This window comes from Prosopis cineraria, unplaced genomic scaffold (assembly GCF_029017545.1).
Source record: "Prosopis cineraria cultivar Desert tree isolate PC_DT_omini unplaced genomic scaffold, ASM2901754v1 PC12, whole genome shotgun sequence".
Lineage (NCBI taxonomy): Eukaryota > Viridiplantae > Streptophyta > Magnoliopsida > Fabales > Fabaceae > Prosopis > Prosopis cineraria.
In genome coordinates, this window is record NW_026555343.1 from 613,788 (window position 1) to 624,098 (window position 10,311).

The 10,311-nt window shown below is 31.5% G+C and overlaps 1 protein-coding gene across 4 annotated transcripts; it reads left to right on the plus strand.

Moving 5' to 3' along the window:
• The first annotated feature begins 6,662 nt into the window (after positions 1 to 6,662).
• Positions 6,663 to 8,947, plus strand: LOC129289434 (uncharacterized). Of its 4 annotated transcripts, none has more exons than XM_054926207.1 (4): positions 6,663 to 6,848; positions 6,921 to 7,073; positions 7,644 to 8,334; positions 8,599 to 8,947. In XM_054926207.1, the coding sequence occupies exons 3-4, from the start codon at positions 7,836 to 7,838 to the stop codon at positions 8,754 to 8,756; spliced, it is 657 nt and encodes a 218-aa protein (XP_054782182.1). In that variant the 5' UTR covers positions 6,663 to 6,848; positions 6,921 to 7,073; positions 7,644 to 7,835; the 3' UTR covers positions 8,757 to 8,947. The 4 variants fall into 4 exon arrangements, with proteins under 4 accessions (XP_054782182.1, XP_054782183.1, XP_054782181.1 ...); XM_054926208.1 differs by having other exon boundaries at positions 6,929 to 7,073; XM_054926206.1 differs by having other exon boundaries at positions 6,663 to 7,073.
• The last annotated feature ends 1,364 nt before the right edge of the window (positions 8,948 to 10,311 follow it).

Genomic DNA, 10,311 nt, shown 5'->3' on the forward strand with positions numbered 1-10,311 from the left:
GTGGTGAGGATTTTACTTCATAATTGCATTTAATCAGTCATTGGTTCATTGAGTTATACTAAACCTTAGTTCCTCTTAAGTGGCCTTCCTTGTTCATCCTTTCTGGTCATCAAGTATTAGAAGCATTTTCTTCCCTTTTTTTTTTTCAAATTCTCTTTTCACATTTTACTTATTTTAAGTTTCTCGCTAAGACAAAACTCTCCAAGTTGGATTATAATGCCGCTATTCTTATGGTACGGTTTATATTTCTGAGGAAAAACAAAATCCAACTCAAAAGCTGGTTCAATAATTCAGAGGGGACAAATATTTCCTTATAAGACCAGGTAAGCAGAAAGTGAAACCCATAATAGTTTTTTCATTATGGTTAAGTATCTAGCTATATTCATTCTTATATCCCATTCCTGATAATCTTCGACTTAACTTCAAGTCTTGTGGTTGTATGGTTTAATGTAACTAGCTAATTATTTATATTAGTTATAGCATGTCGAGTGCATTTTTTTCCCATAGAAGTTATCTGTATACGATGTTATATTTCCATTCTCTACTTGATGGTGGTGTGTGCTAATGTATGTATATTGTGTATATATACATGAATCTTGATCTGATCTGTAATTAGTCCCTTGATCATATGTTTAATTACAGGTAGAAAGAAGTCTGATTTAGAAACAATTTGTTGTTCCACACCAACACACACTGAGATTATATTGGTGCTATTGTATTTAAACTTGGCTTCTAGAAAAGGACAGTTTAGATGCCAAGGCACGATCTGAGAGTACAGACCATGTATGAAAAAAAAATATTAGTGCTTTGAAAGTTAAACTTTTTCTGGGTCTCAGGCTAACTACATATTAATGAGAACGAACAAAACAACAGAATATCATCGAACCTTGCATTAAGTGTGATTAAGATTTCCATTAAGTTAATTAAGATAAACTAAATTTTTGGCTAGATGGTGTTTGTTTTCATATGCCGAATGAAATGTTGGATTTGACCCCGTTGATCTGGCATTCCACTCCACTAAGCGTCTGACAATGATGTGAGTAGTAGAAGACAAATCTAAACAAATAAAATGAGAGATACAAGAGCGGGATATTTGAAAAGAAAGATACATTTTGGAATGCCTTTTGAGATTTATAATTATTTTAGTCAGACATGTCAATTTTGTAAACTTACACTTGACATCACATTCTAAAAGCAATAGTTAAATAAGCAGAGAGGTTAGTGGTTTATGAGTTGTTTATCAAATGAGGGAGACAAGCATGGAAGTAGTTGTGGTGCCAATGAGCACTCTGTTTAATGGGCATATCACTTAGGGCACAATGTCCCATAGTGGGAGCCATATAATACTGATCAAACTTAGCTGAATAATTAGTGGGAATTAAGTAAACAATTTTGTGAGGCCTACATCTTGATAAAAATATCATGTGCTAATTGACTCGTTTTGAGTGGAATTATCAACGTTAATTTAACTATGCTGATACTGTTTGAAGGTAAATTTGATCAAAGTCATTCGCAAGCACTGGCTTGTCTTGCATATTTCAAAAGATTTTATTATATTTAAAAAAATTATAGATAATTGTTGTCCCAAGAATTTTGATTAAGTATTTTTCTTATTCATTCAGGGTCATCTCTGATTTCGCCCTCTGTGATTCCGGTGCTAGTACTTGACAAGTTTTGTCTTTTTTATTTCGAGTTCCTAATCTAATGATGTTAATATAATAATAAAGAACAAAATCATTTGAGTAACATATAAAGTATTCTCTTTTATTTTAGTTAAAAGATTAATCTATAACTAATGAATTAAATGAATTCATTGAATTGTTTAATTAATCAGAAAGCTCAAAACCTTTTTGCAGTTAAATAATTCCGGCACGGTCACAATGATATTCTATTTAAATTATACAAAATGGGAAGACTTTGTGCACGCGGCTTTACTGAATTTTCTGTGGGATGCACTCAAAAAGTTTAGAGTATAAAATTAAATGAAACCCATTCATACACTTCAGGCTAAGTTATTTATATGGCCTTATCTCTTGATCTCCTAAAATATATTCTGAGTTATAAAATTGCACTTACTCACTTCATCACTGTAATAGTTTTATATTGTATTCATGCTGGCCAATTCTTCAAAACAATTAGTATTGGTAATTCTTTTAAAATGTGACCATCAACTAATAAATGTCAATTAGCAAAAACATGTTATCTAATTAAGGCACTTACTTTAGGTGTTAACAATACATCTCATTTAAATGTTACCCATTCCAGTACTTGATATAAAATGAAGTTTGAAAGTTTTTTTTTCATCCTAAATATATAAGATGATGTTAGAGTAATTAAAGCTATTTTCTAATTTTGTCCCCTTGTTTATTTATTATTATTTAAATTCCAAAATAACAATTTATTACGATCATTAATTGAAAAAAAGATAAAATTAGAAAGTTACAAGGTTTTTTTTTACAATTTTAAAGTTATAACTAACATTTCTTAATATATAAATGTGATATTTGTTAAATTCGTCTCCTATTAAAGATCACCAAAAGGGTTTTAACACCTTACAAAAGACACCTGCACCGCACTGTGTAAAGAAGATTATCAATGACACGAATATGCTTAACTTGTTAACATGTGAAGTGAACAGGATTATGTGTTGCTTAGGAATCCGAGAGTAAAGGTGAATTATATAGCTTGGGATGCATGTGGGCACAAGAAGCATTCGGAAGTGAAATGTGTGATTGCTAATTGTGTCCGATCATATAGAGAAAAAGTTAAAAAGAATGATTCCAAGATCTTTTTTTCCCTCAACATATCTTCTACAGTACATGAGAATTATTGCTGTGTCCCACGTTTAAAATTTAAATACCTACTTAAAGTTGAATAATGAATTCATCCACTTCACACCAAATCATAAGGCGGTGTTAATTTGACCGGGGAAAAAAAAATTGAATTCTCATTTTACATAACGTATCAAGCTAATTAATCAATAATTTGGAAAAGAAGACACAAAAACTAATCTCATTTTACAAGACAGAACAAGACTCATCCGTTTTCAAGAATATATATGGTTTTGATCTGTTATTTTATTTTTTTTTCCTTGTCAAATGATTTTTTTTCAAGGATGAGTCTTCTTCACGAATAAAGGATCTTGTTGCATTATGTAAAATGAGTCTTTTTGTGTCAGAAGGACGCATCTCCTCCTGCAAAGAAAAGAGAGAACATGAGAAGTGACGAAACTAAGGACGTGTCCCTTGAAAAAATTTAATATAATACCTGACAATGATTTAGACAAATCGAATACTTATTAAACAAAATAATAACTTCATTTGTTATTTGTTAATATTTACTTATTCAAAATACTTGTCTGATACTTTCAGGAGTTCTTTATTTATATTATTCTTATAACAAAGAATGGAGACATTCCTATCATTATAATTCATAAACATGCAAGAACCTTAATTTTGTCAATCCTAAAAAAATAAAATTCACTTTTAACATCACTAATCATTAATTTTAGAGCCTTTAGCTCCTTCAATGTAATCCTCCCCTTATGAGAATATTTAGATTCAAATAAATATGCTTATAAATGATATTTTAGGATTTCAGAAATTTAATCATTTGATGGAGAAAAATGAGAGGGAATTTTCAACAAGAACTTCAAAAGATGGAGGCCATATATGTTTAGAATACCAGAGAGAAAGGATCAGCAGAAAATCACATGTGAAGTGTTGAACCAAAACCAATCAAAGCAAAAGGCATTGCCGCAGCATTACACCATCACTTGATGTCCCCATCGTCAACTAGTGGTAGATACATACATGATTTTTTCTATATGCACTGTAATATTTTATCCTCTTCTTTAATTTCCTTTTGTCATTTACCTATTTTAGGCCCCGCATAGTCCAAGTTTTAACGTTTTCTTTTTTGATAAAGACCAAGTTCTTTTTTTTTTTTTGGATAACAAGTTTTAACGTTGTTAACTAGTAATATCTTTTAAAACTATTCTTAAGCCCATAAAGGAATTCGTAGTCCAGTACTGCCAGGATAGCCCGACTGGCCTTTGCTTAATTAGTGGAACTGCATGGTCTAAAGGCCTTATTTAGTATGCAAGCTTGAATTTGAAGAGATTGAAATTAAAATTGAGATTAAGAGAGGGATTGAGATTTTAAAATTATATTTAGTATGGGATAATAATTAGAGGGAATACTTTCAATTTTTTTATCTTACAATTAAACATAAATTATCAAAAGACTATAATACCCCTAAATTAATAAAAAAAGAGAGCCCAAAAACCCATCTCCTTTGTCGCTATAACCCTCCCTTCCCTTGCCGCACCGATCAGCTTTTCTCCACTAGCTCTCTCTCTCATCTGAATGCTTTCCTATTCAAGACATAACTACTAATTCCTTTGAAGCTGCTAAGACTATCGAAGCAAATTCTTTGCTTTATGGTTGGGTTTTTGAAGGCAGAGAAAGAAGGGGAGAGAGATTTTCATTCTTTTGAGATCAACGAGAAGATGAGACTCTTGAACTGACAAAACACAGTGATGCATCTTGAACTTGAACCAGATTTGGCAGTCATTAATGGTCTAAATCATGAAGACACCACTATTATAGCTTGTGGTTAATCCTATTGCAATCTGCAAGATTTGTAAACTGGAAACAATAGGTGGAAGATGGAGGCAAAAGGGAGCCCACTCAAACTCAAAGAAAACTGGTGGGAGGAAGACAGATGGGAAGGACGTTGCTTTAGGAATGATGGCACCAACAATGTGGGGCGGCCATAGAGAGAGAGAGAGAGAGCAGTCACTGGGTGGAAGGTGGGGGGAGAGAGATGAGAGGGTGGATGGGGAGGGTAATTTGGTCACAAAATAATCAATTTCATGATTGATTTTTCAATACCATGAGGGTGGTGACATTGGGTAATTCCTTATAGATCAAATTGAGATTGGAATTAAATTTTTCATTGCCTTATACCAAACATAAAAGGTGGCACTAGTCAATCCCAATCCCTCTTCATTAGTCCTATGTATCAAATAGGATCTAAAGATTAAACCTCATGCATGGAAGGTGTGTTTTTCCCCGTTTAACTTAGCTTACATTTCTTTGCTCTAAGATATAATTATTAAAAAATGATGATAAAATCTCATCAAAATATATAAATAACAATTAAATCCTTTAAAATGTTATAATTTTTTTAAAATTTTTGGGTACTTTTTTGATATTAATGATTTTATGTGAAATAACTAAATCGTCTCCTTTTAACATAAAATAATAAGTCTGGCTCTATTTTTTCAATCACAACTTTTATTTAAGCAATCATAACTTTTGTTCTATTAATCATAAAAATTGAATAAAAAATCATAATTTTTTACGTAAAATTTCTTTTATAATATTGATAAATAAGTTTTAAAAAATAACCAGTTCCAATCATAATTTTTGTTTGAGTAATTATCACTTTGATTATGTAATCATAAAAATTGAATAAGAAATCACAACTTCTCATGTAAATTTTTTTTTGAAGTTCAAGTTTTAAAAAATAAATAATCATAACTTGTCACGTGAAATTTCTTTTATAATTAAAATTCAAGTTTAAAAAAATTAGTTATAATTTTTATTTAAAAAATCACAACTTTTATTTTATAAATGATAAGAATTGAATAAAAAGAACCACAACTTCCCTCATGTACTAGTTATATTTTATTTTAAAAGAGGGATAATTTAATTATTTAATCTAAAATTATTAATGTCAGAAAAGTATCTAAAACTTTATAGTAATTATGACATTTTGAAAGAGTTAATTATTATTTATATATTTTAATAAAATTTTATTATTATTTTTCCTTTAAAAAATCACCCTTCTATTCAAACAAAATTAATTGTAACGTCAGTTCTTTTTTTCTCAACAATAATTAGAAATTGAAAACAAGAAATATTTTCTTAATAAAATCTTGACCAAATACAGTTATATCAATAAAAATAATTCTAAGTAATTTTTTAGAGAATTACATATGCTTTTTATTACATTATCTATATGTAATACTTCCTCCATTTAAAATATAAGGTATTTTTAACAAAATTTCACCCTCTAATAAAGTAGTTATTTATTTTTAACTAACCCTATCTTTTCATATATACTTTTATAAAATATCCTACAATAAATATAAAGTTATAAAAATATTTTAAAAAAAATAATAATTATATCTCAAAAAATTAAAAATATTTTATATTTTTAAATATATAACTTCTTAAAAAAATATTTTATACCTTCTAACGGAGAGAGCATAAAATTATCAACTATTGTATTATCCATAGCAACTCTCTTCTCAAACTTCGTGCGTGTCAGCGTTTGTGTAGGATAGGATCTATAACATTTTCTATTGTAAAATTCATTCTTAAAAGTAATTCTGAACTAAAATAAAAATTCAAAACTTTCTATACTTCTGTATGTATATATTATAAAATAATAAAATTTTTAAGATTTTCATAATTTATACCTAATAAATAATATAATTTTTTTAAAAAAATCACGCTATTAGTTTGTAATTGTCTTCCGTACAAGGTAGGAGCACTACCATATAAATTGTTTAATACAAAAATGAAATAAAAGTTGATTGGACAAGAGAAACAGATGGATCATGAATTACTGGTGGTTCAGCTTCAAACCTTACAACGGAACAAACATGTTTTGAAAAAGTTCCAAGATATTCCCGCTTTTGCAACTGGCAGAGAGTAAAGTCACCAATGCTACTATCCTGCGCAAAGCGAAGAGAAGAGTGAACGCGACCTACACTACACCGTAGCTTCAATGAATATCAACTCGTTTTCCTCACTGCATCCACCATAGCACTAAAGGTAGAGTTTTTCTTCTTCACCATTTACTTCTTACTATTTTCGTTCTCCTTCATGTTGGATCCATCATTTTAGCGTTTCAGGAATCGGACCAAACTGATCAGAATTCCCTCCCGAGTTCTCTGTTTCAGAAACTGGTTTCTTTGTAAAACAAATTGCCCACAACATTTTCTAATTAAACTGAATCCTTGACGCTTCAACACAGCTGTAGCATCTTCTTTTGACGAAGTAAGTTTCCAACAGATAGCAGTAAGATTTTTTCTTCAAGGTTACAGACAACCAGGATCAGATCTTCCTAATTGACGAAGAATGGCAGTTAGCTTACTTACAGTTTGGCCAAATTATTCCCTTTCTGTCTACAATTTAAAATTTTATTGGTGGGTTTTGTGTCTGTTATCAACCATCTTTGTCTGTTATCAACCATCTTTGGTGATTTGTTCAATTGATGACAGCGATTAATTTAGCTGGGTTTCGTCACTCAATCTAGCATTCTAGTTAACATTACATGCTATGTGTATTTATTCATGACTGACTGGATGTTTAATGAATACTATTAATTTCAAGTTTTCTCAAATCATAGGAACTAAATCACAAATTTTTAATATAATAGAATCAAATAGAAACACAAGCTACTAATACTAACAAATAATTAAACCCAGAAGTCTCCGTATTTGTTCACTATTTTGCAAGATTTGAGATTCAAAGTGATACTACTCTCCTTGGGCATGCAGAAGCCATTTGGAACAGTAGAGGCTCAAATTTTGTTGGCTGGTAGAATGACTTCATCTGCTATTGTAGGAGGCTTGCAAGAACCAGCAAACCCAGCTGATTCCAAGACCAATTTGAACATGTCCCTGCAAATTTCCTCATCCCGAAGGGACTGCTCACTGAAGAAAAAGTAGAAGAAACCATTCCAGTGACAAAATTCAATGGAATCGGAAAAATCTGCAGAGAGTGGATTAACAACCCTATGAACATAGCCCTGGTGTTATGGCTAACTTGTGTGGCAATCTCAGGAGGAATTCTGTTTCTTGTAATCACAGGAATGTTAGACAATGTCCTAACAAGAAGTCCCAAAGAGACTTGTGGTTTGAGGTCAACAATCAAATCCTTAATGCTCTGTTCACTCTCATGTGCCTATACCAGCATCCAAAGAGGTTCCACCACCTGTTTCTTCTTTGTAGATGGAAACCAAAAGACATTTCTATCCTCAGAAAAGCATATTGCAAGAATGGCACTTACAAGCCCAATGAAAGGGCCCACTTGATGGCGGTTGTGTTGTTGCTTCATGTGAATTGCTTTGCTCAGTATGCTTTATGTGGCCTTAACTTGGGTTATAAAAGATCAGAAAGACCTAATGTAGGTGTTGCTATTTGCCTCTCCACTGCCATTGCTGCTCCAGCAATAGCAGGCGTTTATGCCATTTTTGGCCCTCTGGGGAAGGAGCGTGAAGAAGCTCAGAACAATAACACCACCAACAATGGCGCTAGGTAAGTAGTCAGAATTGCAGATAATTCCCTTTCTCTCAATTCTTATTTTACATGAATTAACCAAACTTGATGATATTTCCATTAACTCAATTACATGGGCGTGGTTCCCCCCCCCCCTTTGGGATTGACCAATCAGATTACTGGGTTGTGATATTAGCGAGTGTAATGTCATTTATATTAACAAAATGGACTTTTGGTAAAAAAATCAGATTTAGTTAGTTTTCAGAGTGATATTCATATTAGCGTATTGTCTTGGTTAGTACGCTTATCAGAGAAAAGCTTGTCATCTATACCAAGAAATGAGGGGACTGGTGGGTGTGTCCACCCTACACTGGCTTCACTGCCTCATGAAGACAAAGCTACTCAGTTCACGACAATGGCCACTTATCCAATGTGGAGTGGTCCTAGGTGCAAGATCTGACACGGTGGATCAAAAGATTTGGAGGTTTCCGCGGAACAAATTATTGTACTGTGGAAGCTCCCATTCCATAGTACGCATATTGTTGTGCATATTAATCCATAACGATGTATTAATTATGTTGAGGTGTCACCTATGGATTCAAAACTATGCATTTCCTGCAGCAATATCTTGTTGATTTCTTCTCTTCACTATTTCATCCTTTGCATGATTTACGTTTACGGTCTCCTCTTCTATCAGTTCCCTTCATATTATAATTAGATAGCAGTAGAGATTAACGTAAATGTAACTAGTAGTGCCATCACAAAGGAAGAAAAATGCTTAGTCTTCAAAGCAGCGGCATGAGCAGAAGAATTAGATTAGTTTGAAGGGGGAATAAAAATATATTATTCACGAATGAGAATTTGTGAACGAAGGAATGGGAAATGGTCTAATCCTTTTGATTTTATAGTAATTTTTATAGAATTTTTTATGGAAAAATGTATACTTTTCATTCTATAGTTTAACATAATTTGTATTTCAATTAAATCTTTATAATTGAATGTGTTGTGTTTAAAATTTTATAATTTATACACTTTTAATTTAATGTTTATTATTGCAATTTTTTTTTTCGGTGCCATTTACTATCACAATTTTGTTGATCTTTGGGGGGGTGGGGGAACGAGTTACTGTACAATACTAAAGAACAATTAATTTTAATAAACTTATGATTTTTTCAAAAACTAATTGCACTCTTACCATTTTTCAACAAGTAAAACTAAATGAACATAAAATGAGAATACCATTTTCTTGAATTTTTTTTTTTAAGCGTGAATGAGAAAATATCCAACTCCATAAACCTTCACAGCAAGAGGGCTTACCCCTATTCAAAAAATAATTAGCCCATGTGACGACTTGAACACTTTAGAATTATTAACTAACTTACTTTGAAAACTACTAAAACAATTTTTTTAGGCAGTATATTATAATAACTTTAAATATTATACTGTTTCTATACAAAGAAGGAGAGAATTCTCTTGTTTTTACTTCCCATTTTTCCCCCTCGCATTCATTCTCTGATCATAGTTTAATATTTAAACAATTTACTTTGACTTATTATAAAATATTTCTTTTTATAACTCACTTTACTAAGGCTTTTTCTCTTTTTTTAATTGATCACACACCGATTTTTTCATTAGACATATTGATCACACCTATTTTTTTATTAGACACAATCATGTTTGAGATACAATTGAAGTATTAACATGAATATCTATCTTAACAAGAATTTAAAGGAGGGGGGAACATGATGGAAAACTAATTCACAAAGGATTTAGAAATGAACGAACCTGAAACATGCACAAAATTAGTAACCATTGGATAACTACAGGTAGAACCAAATGTGTGCCTATGCTGATATCAAAAGCCAGAATGAGATTTCAGTCAGTAATTTTACACGGTAAGTAGAAGCTGCCGTATTAAGACTATCCGATGCAACCCAAAAAAACAAAGCAAACGAAACAAACAAAGAAAGAAAGTCCACCAATTCCTAGGGGCACAACCACGTCTTCCAGATCCA

What these genes read in the sequence shown, in the direction of transcription:
- LOC129289434 (XM_054926206.1), top strand. Translation starts at nt 7,836, where the DNA reads ATGGCTAACTTGTGTGGCAATCTCAGGAGGAATTCTGTTTCTTGTAAT. An exon ending in CACCACCAACAATGGCGCTA is followed by an intron (nt 8,335 to 8,598) that starts GGTAAGTAGTCA and finishes CTTGGTTAGTAC; the next exon opens with GCTTATCAGAGAAAAGCTTG.